Genomic DNA, 18,162 nt, shown 5'->3' on the forward strand with positions numbered 1-18,162 from the left:
TAAAACCGCCACGTGACAATACTTTGAAGCACTACCCTTATTCTAAACGTCCATTTTGGTTTGAGTTTAAATCATCGTTTCCCGTGGTTGCACAGTGCACGATAGTACGTAAAAATAAACCCCTCCACATTCACTTATTGCTAGTTTAAGCAACATGATTTTCTTGGAACTTATTTTCAAACCTATTCTTATATCCTGAACTTTTAAAACCTTCAAAAATCATTTACTTTGCTTAAATTTTCAGTTTAGACGCTCGAATCATTAGCATAACCTAAGTATTGGATAATTATAAATTTGTTCTTTGATTTCAAGCTTTTTCATAGCCTTTGCCTTGTTACTTAGGACAAACTCTATCGATATTACCCGTGGTAAAACGCAACCAAACCAAATGAAATACAAAACCAGTAACTAACCTTATTTCGTGCAGCATGTTTTTGTCTTACACGGTTATAGTTTTTAACTTCGTACCACACACGGATAGCAATTTCGCTAACGCTCTTTTGTATCGGCTGATTCAAACACTTGCTCAAAGTCTATTAAGCTGAGGAAAAAAGGGTTCTGATGACCCAAGGAATTCTCAACTATTAATTTAAGGGTGAACATTTTTACGAAGCCTTTCCAAAAACCATGTTGTTTTTCCCTTAAGCTAAACTCCTAGATCTAAAACTTATCATCAAACTAAGTAATTTGCTCCCTATGGAAAGTCAGATAACTCCTCTGTAATTATCTAACTCTTATCAAACTTAGTTAGCCCAACATAAGGCTAGTTAAAGTTTTCACGAAATTGCTATTTTCTTCCCCTTTGAAGAATCCGTTCTCAAACAGCTCAAAATGTCCTCTCTCCGCGAGTACTGATACCAACTTATCCTCAAGTTTGGAAAGCTACTACTGGCGATTCAGAAGCATTGTTTAGTTTTTGCCACCTACTTCTTCAAAGCGTTTGCCTACCCAAAGCAAGAATAAAATTGGACCGTTAAGATGACGCAACAATCGGTTTTCGGACTTTTGTTCCTGTTTGACAGTGCATTTGATTGTTCTTGTTTTTTTTTTCACTGTAAAATTTATTGATTTTGCAAGAAAAGTGTAATTTATGCAATTTAGTTACGTCCTAGGCCAAAATTGTGAAACTTATTTTTATTAAATGGCCCTTGACTTTATCTCAAAGACCGGTCAAAAGTGGTCTTAAAGTAAACTTAAAAGTTAAATAAATTAACAACAGGGATATTATGTATGTACCAATAATACATAAGTCACAATCAGATTTTACAAATACCAAGACTTAGCAACAATTATTTTCAGTCAGTCAGATTCTTCATAGAATTTTTCAACTGACTCAAATATTCACCAAAAAATCCTCATTGACTTAAATAACCGATAGTTGTATCTCGATATTATTAAAATCTCATTGTGAATGAAGCACACAATTCTTCTAATTCTAAGCATAGAATATAACTGAAGTTTAATCACTGCTGGTCGCTAATCATATTTTTAAAGAAGTATATTTTGAGCCCCGCTTGCCCAACAATGTACAAACTTTTATTTCACCTCCTACCTTCCGGTATTTGTATACAACTTGTCACACTAATGCAATTTGCGACTTTACTTATTGTTTTTATCTTCATTACAATTTAAAACTCCTCTACTGTCGATTTAGTTTATAACTAAGACGGTCAAAAGTGGCGTTAAAAGGATAGTTAAGTAAAATTAGGATGAGAAAGAAACTGCTAATATACCCATGACCTACTCGAGTACACTATAAATTTGTTCCTACAACTGTAAATAGAATTTATCTGAATCACAACTGTATTCATCAGTCGATTCTACCAGGGACATAAGTAGGTCTACTTATTACAACCCTAATTTTTACCATCTACACTTATCGAGTTAATTATTCTTATTATTACACTGGAAAAAATGTCAAGTGTCGCCAAATGCTCTTTGGCATGACCAACTTCTAAGAGTGGAAAATGACACTAGTGTCAAGGAAATGAATCATCAAACACCATCTAGCATTTGATGTTTTATCAAACACGGTAATTATAATTTTTTTTAGAAATTAAATCAGACATATGCTATATTACATTAATTTTGCCTTGAAATTGCACTAAAAATGCTGAGAAGCCCTAAACATTGACTCCAGCGCCACTTTCCACTTTTATGGGTAACCCATAGACAAGCCCCCCCATTTTTTTTTTTTGACTCGTTAAAACATAACAAGAATGCATACAAACAAATTTTTGATATGTTGTAAAAAAATCATAACCCCCTCCCCTCACGATAAAAATACCCCCCCCCCCCGAACAAAAATACAGGCCTTTCCCTTGTACACGAGTCTTTGCCAACTCCTTTACATATTGCTGTGGATGCGCTTTGGAACAATTTTTTTTTAATTAGTTAGAATGAGTGAAAATCCTCTTTTTTATTCATTTTTAGCACACATTTTAAAACGTTTATGCCAAGAAGATATTCTGCCGATTTTTTTTTGATTTTTTTAATTTTTTTTTTTTGTTGCTTGAATTTTCCACAGTGTTTAGCTTTAGAATAGAAAGTGAAATACTCTTTGTGAGTCGAATCACTAAATAAATTCATTCATTCATTCATATGGTTTAAAATTCAGAGAAATAGAGAAAAAGGGAAGGAGAGGAAGAGAAAGATAAAAATACAGACAAGCAGACGAGTGAAGATGTGATACAGAGAAAAGGAGAGAGAGAAAATGTGAGGGAAATACATCTTGATAAAAATCATACCAATGAAAGACAGGTATTTTTTAGAGCCAAATGTTCGATTTTTTAATGTTCATTTAAATTTTATAAACGTCTAAATGAGCTATTATTACTTTCTTGCATTCAATTTTTTAAGGTCTGTAAGCTTACTAGGTCCTTAATTCTTCAATGCCTTCTGGTACAATCAATCCTAACGATAAACTTAGTTGATTTCAGAAATGATACGCTTGCTATTTAGTTTGTAGTCTTTGGTTTTCCTTCTTTTATTCGTGCGTTTCTCTTTTTTACTTTGCTATACTTATTTTCTTTTATTTCTCGTTTCAACTTAAATTTATTGTAGAAATATCGGGTTTCCGGTAGAGCCAAAAATAAAGGATCTATGTATACATTTATCAGCAATTATTTTGAATAAAGCCTCGTCTTAATTGACATCATTCACCCTGTCAGCAGCATTTTATTGGAAGTGTATCATTTTCGGAGAGCTGGATGTTATTGAATAATTTGTAAAAATTCCTTAGGCTACGGCTGGCTGTACAATCAAAGCCGATCTTGCTAGTGGCAAAGAGAATGGCGTAAATCAAGACAAGCCTTAAGCTGATGGTTCATTCAGTGAAGGATAGAGAGAGAGAGAGAGTAGAGAAGGAGAATAAAAACAATTCTGGGTCTAAAATGAATTCAAGACAATGAGAGACATTATCATTTATTTATAAACTTTTCTTTCCTTGCGACCAAATACTGCGCAAAACAAAAAGACAAGAGAAAACTGTACAATATCACTGCCAAGGAAATGGCGAATGTTCGATACGACCCAGCCTAGGAAACAAAAACTCCAGACTTAAAACAGTGAGACTGTATTCAATGTGACAAGTCCGTTACAATAAAAAAAACTTTTTTTTTGTCAATTTTTTTCACTTTGACTACCTCAAACCACCTAGCATTGAAAACCCTAGATGGTTAGAGCTCCTTCAAAAGAACAAGAAAGAAAAGAGGAATACTCCTTGGAGGAAACAACATAATTTTCCTTTGTATCATAATAATCACAAGAACTATTACGACCCAGTAGCTTAATCGTGCTTGGAACAACAGATGTTGACAGAATTAAAAAAAAAAACAAATTAAGTGTGCGACCATAATGAGGTCAGCCGAGGTGATGACTTCAATTCAGATCCCTGTCTTCTAAGTACTTGTATTCAAACGTGAAGCCTTCTTTTTTCCTTTGACCCCACTTTTCATAGTCGAAATAAATGTACGTGCCCTGGAAATAAAAGAAAAATAGTGAGAAAATAATGAATAAAAGAAAAAGAAATAATAAAAATAAATAAAAATAATAAAAAGAAATAATAAAATAAAAAAAGAAATAAGAAAAATTAATAAAAGAAATAATGAATAAAAGAAAAAGTAATGAGAAAAGGCAGCAATGAATGAAACAAAGTTAAGTAGCACAAAAATGGCACTCCTATATATAACGTGTATTATATTATACAATTATAGGGTAGGGATATGGCCCCCAGCACAGAGTACCGCCTGGAAGACAGCATACCGCATATATATATATGTATAATGCATAATATATATACGTATTATATAGTAATACCGCAAAATATATGTAACAATTCGAGCAATGTTTCAGATTTAAATTTTACGAATACGGATACTGAACTAACATTCATTCAGTGAATATCTCTCTTTGCACTATACAATTTTCAGCCGGATTAATTTTGACAAGTAAATTCTTTGATTTTTTTTCAATAAATTCAGAGTAGTGGCATCATTTTTGCGAGCGCTGTACAAAATTCGATGTGAATTATCTTGGGCGTTCGTTTATAAAATTTTTGGAAAATTACAAAAACATAAAAAAATATAAAAAAACATAACAAAAACATTATTGAATCTAAATCTGGTTAGGAAAAGCGGGAAGCGATCAAGACAAAGTTATTTAGAGGATTCAAGAGGATCCACAGAGTAAATACTTATTAAATCAAATACTAAAATGCACAGAGGAGTAAATAAAAGAAAACACAGAATAGACAAACAAAAAGTACAACATAAGAAGAAAAGAACACCGAAAAATGAACTTAAATTTAAAGAAAACTTCAACTGGGAAATTAAAACATGAAAACCTATTTAAATACTATTTAAACATGGATACAATTAAAACGAAATTCAATGGCACGTTCTGTACGTTTTATACACGTTCTCAACTAGGAGTTTTATTTATCATTCGGGGACAATTCTTTCGACATTGCATGTTTTTCTTGACCTTCCCCTTTGGTACAGGAATATTTATATCGCAAAAAACACAGGGTTTTCGATAATACGGAGAAAATGGACGAACTCTTGTTAGGGATACAAAAGCGATAAAAGGAATAATACTGGTTTTAAATTACCTGTTCATATTCTTCGGTAATAGTTTTAGGCTCTTCATGCCTTTGAAACCACATCATATATTTGGTATGAAAACGCCAGGACTGTTTCTTCAGCGCCCTCGCAGCTAAATACTGTGCCTTTGTCCCTTCCATATAATAGAATATAAAGAATAATGTTTCTGTTGGCAGTCTTTGAAAAAACTCCACTGTATCAGAGCCAGGAAGCATTGCCTAAAAGAAATTAACAACTTACAACGACAACTCCGCTGTATCAGACAACAGTTAAACTAACAGAATATAGATATATAACAGTAGCGATAAGTTTCTTCAGAAATGCGCAGACCAAAGCGCATAGAAATGGAAAATCCGTCTACGTCACATCAATAGTTTCAGTTCGGGTTTCCTAAGAGCCAGTCGTTATGCGCTAAACATTTGTCATTGCGCGTACGCAAAGGTGGAGTCATGAAGAGAGGTCTAGACTGATATGTGCCGAAAATCCTTAATGGAGAGTATAGGAGTTTTCGCTACTGTTAACATACTTATACTGTGTACACTAACAAATTTCACTCCATCAGAGCCAGGAAGCATTGCCTAAAAGATAATAACAATATGCACTGACAATTCTTACAAATAATTTTCAACACATACACTAACAAATCCACTGTATCAGATAGCACATACACTAACACAGCACAGATATACAACAATAGCGAAAAGTTTCTTCAGAAATGCCCATACCAAAGCGCATGGAAACGGAAAATCCGTCTGCGTCACATCAATAGTTTCAGTTCAGGTTTCCTAAGAGCCAGTCGTTATGCGCTAAACATTTGTCATAGCGCGTGCGCGAAGACAAATTAAATGAAAAAAAAACAAGTTTTTTTTTAACTGCAAGTAAGGAGCGACATTAAAATTTAAAACGAACAGGAAATATTCCATATATGGAAGGGGTTTTCCCCTCCTCAACGCCCCGCCATTTACGCTAAAGTTCGAGTCTTTGTCACAACTCTACTGTTTAAAACAATAAAAACCCTTTAGCGTAAAGAGCGAGGCGTTGAGGAGGGGACAGCCCCTTCATATGCGGAATAACTTTCTGAACGTTTTTGATTTCGGCTCACCGCACATGCATAAATAAAACGAAATGTAAATTCCGCCAATACCTCGCTCTTTACACTAAAGCTTGAATTTTGTCCCAAATCTTTAAGAATGATCCCCGAATCACAAAGGCCGTAGAATAAATAGTTGAAATTACTAGAAATATTTTAGCGTAAAGAGCAAGGAATTGTGGAGGAGACGAACCCCCTTATATGCGTAATATTTTATGTTCGTTTTTAATTTTAATGCTACTCATTACTTCCAGTTTAAAAAAAATGTATTTATTTTCTCATTGTTTTTTTAAATAATGCTAGAAAATCCTGCATTCCCTTCATGGAAATTCTCTTCCATCATGATAAATTCCTCCATGGATAGATCCTCCCACGTAACCCCATCCCCCGACTCAACCCCACCCCAAAGCGAAAAATTCCCCCTGAAAACATCTGTGCAATTCATAATAACCATTACTATATTTAAACAGTGGTCAAAGTTTGTAACTTGCAGCCCCTCCCCCAGGGACTGTGGGGGACAAAGTCGTCCCCAAAGGCATAGTTATTAAGTTTTCGACTAAACTAAAAAGAATGACCATCTCAAAATTTTGATCTGGTAACTTCGGGGAAAAAATGTGCGTGGGAGGGATCCTAGGTGTCCTCCAATTTTTTTGGTCAATTAAAAAGGGCACTAGAACTTTTAATTTCCGTTAGAATGAGCCCTCTTGCGACATTCTAGAACTACTGGGTCGATACAATCACCCCTGAAAAAAAAACAAAAAAACAAATAAACACACATCCGTGATCTGTCTTCTAGCAAAAAATAAAAAATCCTACATTTTTGTAGATAAGAGCTTGAAACTTCTACATTAGGGTTCTCTGATACGCTGAATCTGATGGTGTTATTTTCATTAAGGTTCTATTACTTTAGAGGGTGTTTCCCCCTATTTTCTAAAATAAGGCAAATTTTCTCAGGCTCGTAACTTTTGATGGGTAAGACTAAACTTAATGAAGCTTATATATTTAAAATCAGTATTAAAATGCAATTCTTTTGTTCGTTTCTACAAACTGTTTGATTTGAAATTAAACAGAGTGGAAGAAAAAACTTGAGGGGAGGAGAGGGAGGAGTGAACTATAATATATGTGGAGATTTAGGAGATCTAAACTTCAAAGTTTACTATATGAAAAAACTGGAGGGGAGGAGTGAACTACAATGTATGTGGATATTTAGGAGATAGAAACTTCAAAGTTTGCTATATGAAAAAACCTGAGAGGGGAGGGGGGCTAAGAAGGTGGAGCGAACTACAATATATGCGGAGATTTAGAAGATCTAAACTTCAAAGTTTGATACATGAAAAAACTTAAGAAGAGGAGAGGAAGGAGTCAACTATAATGTATGTGGAGATTTAGGAGATCTAAACTTCAAAGTTTGCTATATGGTTAGTTTCAGCCAGATTTGGACTTTCATAAGAAAAGTAACGTGTTCTTAATATCCACCCATTTTAACTTTAAACGTAAGTACTTTTGCCAAAATTCAGGGAGGTTACCATCCTCTTCAGCAAACACATTATATGGACTTTCATTTTTTATGTTAAGAATCTTTCATAAAAAGTCTTAAGAACAAATATCTTATATAGGGATCAGGCAACATTGCCAGAAAGAAGTCACAACACAATATATCATCACCAAACACTAACAGTTTTTTTTTTTTACACAAACACTAATCACTAACATACACCAATTTTCTATAATCCCTAGTTTAATACGATCCAGCAGTTATGTATCTGGGTTTTCATAAAAGAATCAAATGGTTATAAGTACTTCGGACTAAAGCACAAGTTTAATAGCGAAAGGAATAGAGCACTCGGTTCTTTGTTTTGTTTTTTTTTGGGGGGAGGAGGAGGAGGGGATATAAATGTTAAATATCTATAGATATAACAATAAAGGCACATTTACTCTGGTACATTTCAACAATATCATTCTATCCTTAAATAAGTATCTTTTTCAGGTCTTCCTCAAGCCATATTTTATTATAGTGGAAGATAAAATTTTAGACCTTTTATACAATGCATAACGTCTTATAATGTAAAGTTTTTTAGACCTTTTATACAATGCATAACGTCATAACAATGCTACCATGCATCTTTTCCGCTTTTAAATTTATTTGAATGTGATGCCATGTCCCCGATGATGAAAGTTCCATGTCCCCGCCCATAACCCATCAAAATACTGCCACGCCCAACTGGTGGAGTCTGCCTCCAACTAGTGGAGCCTGGACCAACTGGTGGCGCCCAAAGTTGGGAATCACGGTTTTAGATGCTTAACATTTGAATAATTTGATCCCACTCCTTAACAGGCTATGGAGCCTTTATGGAGATAAGTGTATTTATTTATTGAATGATTTTTGTTCTATGTTTGAAATATACCTATCTATACATCTATTAAAATATGTCTGAATCCTCTGTTTTGAAATCAGCTATTTGAATAATTTTGCACCCTCAAAATACTGCCACGTCCAACTGGTGGAGCCTGCGTCCAAAGTTGGGAATCACGGTTTTAGATGCTTAATATTTGAAGATGTTGATCCCACTCCTCAACAGGCTACGAAGCCTTTATGGAGATAAGTGGATTTATTTATTGAATGATTTTTGTTCTATGTTTGAAATATACCTATCTATACTTTTGTTCTATGTTTGAAATATACCTATCTATACATCTATTAAAATATGTCTGAATCCTCTGTTTTGAAATCAGCTATTTGAATAATTTTGCACCATCAAAATACTGCCACGCCCAACTGGTGGAGACTGCGTCCAACTGGTTGAGCCTGCGACCAAAGTTGGGAATCACGGTTTTAGATGCTTAATATTTGAAGATGTTCATCCCACTCCTCAACAGGCTATGGAGCCTTTATGGAGATAAGCGGATTTATTTATTTAATGATTTCTGTTGTATGTTTGAAATAAACCTATCTATACATCTATTAAAATACGTCTCTGAGTACTCTGTTTTGAAATCAGCTATTTGAATAATTGTGCACCCTTTCCGCTCAGGCTACGCGCATTATGTTGTCCTAGGAGGTATTTCTAGATTTTTTTTTTCAATGAAAATTTTTTTTTCTAGCATTGAGCCGTAATTTGATTTTTTTTTTTTTTTTTTTTTTTTTTTTTTTTTTTTTTTTTTTTTTTTTTTTTTTTTTTAGCTTCAATTGGTAACTCCTTGTTGGCTAAACTTACTTAAGTCAGGGTTTCATATAAAAAAAAACTTCAAATGGGTTTTTGTACCAAGCTGGTAAACGCAATAAATATTTTGCGAAACGTAAAAACAACGAACTGAGCGGAAAGTGGGAGGTAGAATGAGATAGCCCACACCAGGTATTGGAGAAGTCTGGTGTACTGAAGATGCAGTTTTTCATTGTCGCTTGTCATCTAACTATGAAATGTGGACTTTTTCTTGATGTCGTGGCATAATCATGAGTTCGATACAACCACACTGGGAAAAATGCGAAGTTCCGTGAAGTTGTGAGACACAACTAAGGTTATGAGAATATGGTATCACGTGAGAAGTAAAAACTATCCTAGACTTAGGATATGCTGGCAATTTGAGTGACCTAGATAAAATAATACCAAAATTAATGAAATTTTGGAAGTTTTAAGAAAAGAATACTTTAACAACAAAAAAGATTGTACCTTCACACCATCACAAAAGAATAAAACAATAAAACAGCTAAACGGACACCGCCTTTTTCATCTTAATACGCTTAGCCTTAAATGTAGTTACGATAGAATTAGTAGTTGTAGTAAATACACAGATTTAATAGATAAATTTTAATAAATATATTACAAAGTCATGGACAAAACCTTTTTTTATGGGAGATCTAAAATGACGTCATTTGTTATTTAACACAAATAATAAAATAATATTGACTATTCTGAATCAAGAAATGAGAATTAACTTCAAAGTAGCATATGATGATCAAGGTTATTAGTAGACTTGAATATTTTTAGTCTTGGCAGATCAGCCGAACGCCATAAAAGTTAACGCCATTTCGTATGATGGGATGGATTAAAAATACCAACAACAAAACACAAGAATAGAACAAACAGTTGGCGCAAAAAATCATATAATCTAAATGTTTTGTGGAAGGAGTGTGGAACCGAAGGACTCACATCCCCTAAATAATTGGCAAAGCCTTTATTTAGGGACTTTTGCAATAAGAAAATATAATCACCTGTGGGTAATAAGGAGGCGTGTGACAAGGATTCCTAGGTAGATAATGCCGCAGCCTTTCCGAATCCGAGGGATGAGGCAGATGGAAGTACGCACTTTCGAGCATTTGATATTGGTACTGGTGTTCTTTCTGTAGAGGAACGGGCCCAAGCGGCGAAACACCCAATAAAGGTGGAATATGTGCAACACGAGTGGCACTCGGCTCAGTTGTACTATTTCGGTTGAAAAATGCGGCTGAAACAACAACAACAATTATCATGTGGTTGTTTACAATAACAACCTAACGGTGATGTCATTTTGCTTATCAATTAACTGATTAAAATAAACTATGGGAAAATCAACAAAGAATGTACATCGCAATGCCAAGCAAAGAAGTTATATTACTTTTATATCATTAAAACTTAAGAAAGGAAAAATTAAGCAGGACAGATTCCAAAATTTTTGTTTGGAGAGGGGATGAGGGTTAACAAAAAGAACTTTAGCAAAAACCTATTTGTATGCATTTTCGTTACTTTTTTACGAGTTAGTAAAATGTTCGTCGGAGGGGGCGCTACGACCCCCTTCCACCTTCCCCCCCACCCCACCCCAGGACATGACCATGCTGCGTAGTCTATTTTAGTGAGACCTTGAACTTCTTGGTTATAACGAGATGTCCAAAATAATTATTACAGCCCAGTACGAGAGTACCAACCTAGTGCGCAGAAAATCATGGTTCCAAGTTCCATCGATGGTTAATTCAACCGAAGAACTTACTATAATCCGTAAATCGACAATTTTTATCTTTTTTCGTTTTAGATATGGTGAGAACGAATATTTTAAAAAGAAATCTGTTCATTTACAAACTAATAGACTTCTAGCTGACCTGGTCACTGTCTACTAGACAGTACGTAATCAGTATTCTACACACTTGAGCTTCTTTTTTGGATGTTTTTTATTTACAGAATATTATGTTTGTCTTTCCTTAATTTCAGAACTGAAAAGCCTTCTTTAATAAAACGACATCAGGACTCTTTCTTTTTCAACCATCTTTCTTACTTTTAAATTCGCAACACAATACAAATAAAAACTACATAACTGCATATGGAGGTATTAGTCATTAAAAATAACTGACTTCTCTTCATTTTTTAAGATACATATGGCTGTGTAGGTTTCCACTTAACCGATTAAATAAACAAATTTCATTTCCACTGTCCTTGGTACTTTAATAGGACCTGAAATAAGAGTGGTTACTTTTTTTTTTTACTTTATGCTAGTGTTAATTCTATTTCATCTTTATTTTAATACGTATTGTTTGACTTAGGGTATTATTTATGGTTCCTTTAGTGCTCTACTATGGAGTTGTATGGCCCATAACAAGCAAAGCTTCTTGGACCGAATAACTTTTTTGCTTTTGTAATAGTGTTTTAGTATTGATAGAATGATTGATTGATTGCTTTTCGTTACAGGCATAGGAAAATTTCGGAATCCTCTCACCAAAATAGGAAAATCTGATTCCCCAGTTTTTTGAAATTGTGAGACAGCTCTGGAAGCTGTCTCTGGAACCTGTATATAATAGAATAATTAAACACCAGCGGAGACTAAATAGGAGGTGGGGATAAAATATGGCATTAAAACGGGGATCAGGCACCCGCCGGGTTGGGAACAATTACTTGTTGGTGATGTTCAATGAAGTGAATGTTAAGCCGAGGACATAATTAGGGAAGATAATGTCCAACAGCTAGCAAAATATATGATGAGGATGGAAAAATTAAATATTAGGTTGCTTTACCCTTAACTAATTGTTGTTTGTTTTTTGTTTATTTTTTTAGGGGGAGGGGGTCAATGGGCCTTTGTAGGCTGAAAATTAACTTGGACTGGTGAGTCTACCCATAAGACTAATAATTTGAAGCCTCGGGAGGGCGGGCACAGGAGTTTAGGAGGAATTACAACCTATATCGATACGAAGAGAACAAACTGAAAGATGTCGGCCAAAAATATGTTTCTCTTCTATCTAGCCCCCCCCCCCCCCCCTCCAAAACAAAAAAGCATTCAGGCGAAACAGATATTGGAATTCAGTTAGTATATACGTGATTTAATAAGGCCTGGTGAATAGTGTTATTTCCACTTGAACAGTTTCCCCCTCCCCCAGGGTCGGACATATCTACACCTATAAGAGTAATTAAAACAAACTTGATTTAGTTTGTTCAGTTGACTAAGCCTTTTCTCCTTGCACATTTTTGCTCTGACAAACCATCTTCCACCCAAAGGCTGGAGCAATCTGCTCCTATGGAAGAAATTAAGTAAAAATTAAATAAATTAAATCAAGTAAATAGATGGGGTAATTCTATTAAAATTTAGTTTAGTTTTTTTTACCACTATTCTTCTTTTTCTTGCTCTATTTCTCCTTATTATCAAATTTATTAAATCACCTGTCGGACAGTCTGACTTCTTTAGCTCAGACTCCTTAGGGATTATCTCTATTTGTAGCCTATTTTGTTGATGGCACTCAAAATTAAGATGACACCACAAAGAATAAAAAACAAAAAAGAAGAAAATGAAAAAAGGATTTTCTAAGGCCAAGGAAAATACGGGATGAAACAAAACGGGTAGGGAGTACAACCGCTTCCCTTCTTCAATAATATTAAAAAGAGTTTCAAAGAGTCCAGTTCATATTTTCTGAGCCAAAATGCGAACGTTTTGGCCCAGATAAAAATATAGAGACAATGACAAACAACGTGGAGACCAAGATGAACGAGAACCCAAATTGGAAGAATTAAAAAACCTAACAACAGAAAAAAAGAAGATAAAATCAAAATTAAACAAATTAAAAACCGATAGCAATTAAAAAAGCTAGCCGCTCACCCAGAATCCAACGATTAACAATAAATAACGCTCTCATTACGAAACTAGACAAGCTCCTTATTGAGGAAGAAAAAAAAGGAGAAATATTTTAATCCACAAATATCCATTTTGTCTCATCCAGAATTTTCGTTGGTCTTATAAAGCCCCATTCTCCTCTTTCTCCTCTTATGTTTCTTATTCTTTGCGACAGCAAGCCTTACGAAATTATTTCAAAATGACATATGTGTCAAATTGAGATCCATTATAAAGACTCAAAGACTCATTATCATTACCAGGCTCTATTAAAACTGTCTTACCATTTGCAGAGTCAATTGAAGGTATGCTGATTCCTGTTTTCCCGGCTTTGTCCACTACTTCCTGTGCTATCGACTTCAAAGATGACATGGCATCACTTATCACCTAAAAAGGAAGGAATGGGTCTAAACATAGACAAACATTCTAAAGACCCTAACAAGAAATCATAAGATTTTTCCAGCATGTCTATTCTCCCCCCCCCCGTCCTTAGTCCTTAAAATGGGCTAATAATAAAATAACTAGGCGCATACACATAAGTCATAGAAGCTGAGAAAGGCAGAGCTGTACATACCTTGAATGAGTGTCACCTTGGTATACAGACCCAATTAGAGTATACAAACCCAATTGGAAATCATAAAATTTTGCCAGCATGTCTATTCCCCCCCCCCCACCTCCTCTGTCCTAAAAATAGGCTAATAATAAAAAAAACTAGGGGCATACACACAATGTCATAGAAACTGAGAAAGGGAGATCTGGGCATACCTTGAATGAGTGTCACCTTAGCATACAAACCCAATTATACCCCATAAATAGCGAAAAAACAAAATACAACTTCAAAACCAAATGAGCTGTGCTTCCATTTCTGCTTACCATAGAGTAAGCAATCGCTTATATAATTAAACAATTAATTAAATATTTTTTAAAACGATTTTTTAACTCAAAATCAAGACCGTATCCAGGGAAAGGGGGAAGGGTGTCTGACCCCCCCCCCCCCGAAATGTTTGTCCGACTCGTAAAAATGTAACAAAAATGAATATAAACAAATTTTTTATGCGTTTATTGTTTTGAAATCCCCACCAAAGAAAAAAAACTTTTGTAACCCCCCCCCCGGAAAAAATCCTGGATACGACCCAGTTTAAACTATTTTTAAACTCTGATAGTCAAAGAAACTTTCAAGAAACTGTCAAAGGTAAAGTAAGGTCAAAGAGAGGTTCAGAGAAACTTTCAGGATTTGATCTTTGTTTTTGTTTAGTTGACTCCTGCAAATTTCATTTAACTGGCTCTACTTCTTTCTTTAAAATGGAAAATTCCCCCAACCACCTAAATGAAGGGATGAATAATGCTTTAGCTTTTTTCTCTCCCTTTTTTCTATAGGTTTGCAATGATGGCTATCGCAACATAGTGGAAACACAGCTTCATGCTTAAGGTTTTTCCCTATTGACATCATTGACATTATTGACTGCTGACATTATCTGGTAATGACAGGATTTCAAATCTGTTTTACATCTCCAACTTAAAGGCTCTAATTCCAACTAGGTCTGAGGGAGCCTATTCCTATTTCATTCTATTTCTGTTTCTATTGCTTTTCAGTTTAAGGCAGACTTTTGCTGCCATCAGGGTGTGGTCTGGGTAGATAATTTGAACTTTCATATCAAGCATGCTTGTTCTCCACTCCTTGCTTAATAAACAATGGTCGATCTGGTTTCGGGAGTGACCGTTAGGATATGTTTAAAAACATTTCTCCATATGCTTAAGAGGAAAGAAGGTGCCTCCTATCACAAGGTCACTGAGGAGTGCGATGATTACCAGTAGTTTTCCATTTTCGTTTCGCTGGCCAGGCCATAAGATGAGGGTTGCGAAGTCAATCAGTAGTTTTCCATTTTCGTTTCGCTAGCCAGACCATAAGACGAGGAGTGCAAAGTTGATTAGTATTTCTCCATTTTCGTTTCGTAGCCAGACCATTAGACGAGGAGTGCGAAGTTAGTCAGTAGTTCTCCATTTTCGCTTCGCTGGCCTGGCCATTAAAGATTTTAATACATTTGCATCGCTAACATTGTCGAACTATACTAAAAATTCAAAAGAATAAAATGTCCAAATTTCCACATCAAAGCACAGGTTTGTTTCTATTAACAGTCTTTTCTTTCAAAGCTAGAAAATGGGATGTGAATTCACAAACTTTACGTCCCTCCCCCTCTTCGCGATAAAAGACCAATCTTGTATGAATATATTTTTCTGCTCCTCGAGATTTTTTAAAAGACAGAATCGCATAGGAGTAATACAAGCAATATAAATACAAAATAAGCAATGTAACCAAACATAAAATAAGCAATATAAAAAGTTACTATAACCTGGAAAGATATCGCGAAGTAGGATGACAACTAGTCGATAAATAAATAAAGAGAATATTAAAATAAACGAGGTAAACAAAGAAACAAATAAATCAAATAAATATAAAGTAAGCAAACCAAATGCATAAATTAAAGGAAGTAGAATAATGAGAACAAACAAACGAATAAAATAAATGAGCGAAAATAGGCAGCCTAAACATGAATGAAAGAAGAACATTGCAAGATGACTTAAATAAAAAGCAAATTTGGAGTATATACCTGCCCTTTGGGACCTGGCCCATTCACCATTGGCATAGACGTTGGCACTCCTCCAGGAAGCGACCTCAGGGTGGCTAACGACATATGGAGCAAACCTGAAGTATCCCCTGTGCTCTGTTGAGATAACGAAGATAAAGTACCAGGTGTTGTTGAAGGGGTGGGCGGACTCACAGGATGTGGCAGAGGGGACGATGATGGAGCAGAACTAACTGTACTGAGTGGAGCTGAGCCAGAGTCAAGTGACAGTGAGTTGACAAGTTTTTGTTGAGTTATGTTAGTGTTCGTTGCCGAAACGGGATGAACTGCTTGTAGCTGCACTGTTGATAATGGAGTCGTTGATGGCTGCAAATAAAAAATAGATAAAAAAAATAATAAAAAATTATAAAATAAAAATAAATAGAAAAAATAGATGGCTGCAAATAAAAAATATCTGCAGAAAAAAAAGGTTTCCATTAATATCTTACATTGTTTTTTAAACCCTCGGCATAATGTTTGTCAAACAGACCCAGCCAATTCAGGAGAATGTTTGGGTATTTTCACCCCCCCCCCCCAAAAGAACCTATTTCACCCACACCCCCTCTAAAACAGAATTTAATAAATAAAAATATAGAGAAAAGCGGGTTTAATATTTAAACAAAGCAATGGAACAAAACAGAAAAAAAACTTTAAACAAATAAAGATACGAATATTTTGACTCCTCTCCCATGAGCCTTGATCAACGCACCGCACCTTAGTTTGCAAACAAAAATATCCAACCAATATATAATACATAAATTTCCTTGACATGTTGCCATATGTAACCTTAGATTTTTTTTTATAGTTCAATATATTTTAACTTTGCAATTTAAATCATGGGTCATAACCAAGAGCATATGTATTTTTTTTTTTTTTTAGATAAATATAGTATTTCATTTTTTGCTACATCTCATTACCAAATTAATATTATACGAAAGACAATTTGTTTGTCCTTTTCGCACTGCTTATTCAGCACAGTAAAAGTATATATATACATGAACAGTAGCGAAAAGTCCTATACTCTCCATTAAAGAATTTTGAAACACATAAATCAAAACCTCTCTTCATGACTCCGCCTCTTCCCGTACGCGCAATGACATATGTTTAGCACATTATGACAGGAATGATCTGATCAAGTGCCAAGTAGCAACTGAAACTATTGCTCTGGTGGCCTAGGAACTTCCCATTCAGCGTGGTATGACCTGTGTCATTTTTCTAGAAACTTTTCGTGACTGTTCGTCTATTTAATACTGTGTAATTCAGATTATTTGCAGTGAATGCAGCGAATATTCGAAATTATTAAGATATAAGTTTTATTTATTTTTCTTTTTCCCTTATATGTTGTGTTTAATCTAGCTTAACTCAATTTTTTCGTTGATAAAAGCTCGCGTATATGAAGTTGAAATATTCGGATTTTTATTATTAAAACTTCGTTTTTGTTTTCTTGTTTTTGTTTGCCTGCTTCGTTTAAATTTTGTAGCCGTTTTCCTCTCCACATTTTCATTTAACCCTTTTATTCCTCTCTACATTTTCAATTATCAAATTCTGCATAAAGAAAGGCAAAGATGTGGTCTAAGAAATTATTTACGCATGCCCTAAAAAATTATCTGAGCCAGAGTCAAGAGACAATGAAGCAAGGTTGCCACCCAGTGAGAAAAAATCACTAGAATTTAGTGATAAATCACAAGGGGAGGGGTAACCCTGCGGTGAAGTGACAAGACTTTGCTGAGTTATGATGGTATTTGTTACCAAAACGGGAGGAGCTTTGTAACCACACTGTTGATAATAGAGCGGTTGATTTTTGTAAATAACAAATGAACACGTAAATACATTTCGTCACTGGTACGGCCAAGGCCATGTCTGATATTTTCAAAAAGTCTGAGGTAATTGTGAAAAACTATTTGACAAGCTGTTCTCAAAGGGAAGATCAGCATGATAATGTATATTTTGAGAATTTAAGTGTTATTGAACACATATTGCCCTGCTGATTCCCCCTTTGAATGCAGTTCAGTCAACAGTTTTTGGCAATTATTTTAGAAGCTCAAAAATGTCAGATAAGACCTTTAGACGTGACAGCAAAAATTTGTAGAATGTAATATTTTAAAAATATAATCAATTAATTCTATTTTTGCTAAGGTTTTCTTAACTCTTATATTTTAACTTATTCAAATTCCGTCGGCAAAAACATGAAAAGAACGGAATAACAAATTAAAAAAAAGAAGAAAAAAACAAAAAATTACATTTGCAATGCCAAAACAATGCAACAAGATGTAAATATAGTTCA

At 34.6% G+C, this 18,162-nt stretch overlaps 1 protein-coding gene across 3 annotated transcripts in view; it reads right to left on the reverse strand.

Annotated features, from left to right (window-relative positions):
* Nucleotides 1-3,407: 3,407 nt before the first annotated feature.
* Nucleotides 3,408-18,162, reverse strand: part of LOC136039214 (CCR4-NOT transcription complex subunit 3-like) — an 89,071-nt gene continuing 74,316 nt past the window's right edge. For 2 of the 3 annotated variants that reach the window (XM_065722744.1, XM_065722743.1), the window contains exons 8-12: nt 15,864-16,205; nt 13,539-13,641; nt 10,403-10,635; nt 5,111-5,320; nt 3,408-3,978 (exon numbers count right to left, since the gene is read on the reverse strand). In XM_065722744.1, coding sequence (XP_065578816.1) covers nt 3,880-3,978; nt 5,111-5,320; nt 10,403-10,635; nt 13,539-13,641; nt 15,864-16,205 — 987 coding nt within the window. In that variant the 3' untranslated portion in view covers nt 3,408-3,879. Of the gene's footprint in view, nt 3,979-5,110; nt 5,321-5,548; nt 5,681-10,402; nt 10,636-13,538; nt 13,642-15,863; nt 16,206-18,162 lie in introns of those variants that run through there. The other variant, XM_065722745.1, reaches the window with a different exon arrangement.

This window comes from Artemia franciscana, chromosome 19 (assembly GCF_032884065.1).
Source record: "Artemia franciscana chromosome 19, ASM3288406v1, whole genome shotgun sequence".
NCBI lineage: Eukaryota > Metazoa > Arthropoda > Branchiopoda > Anostraca > Artemiidae > Artemia > Artemia franciscana.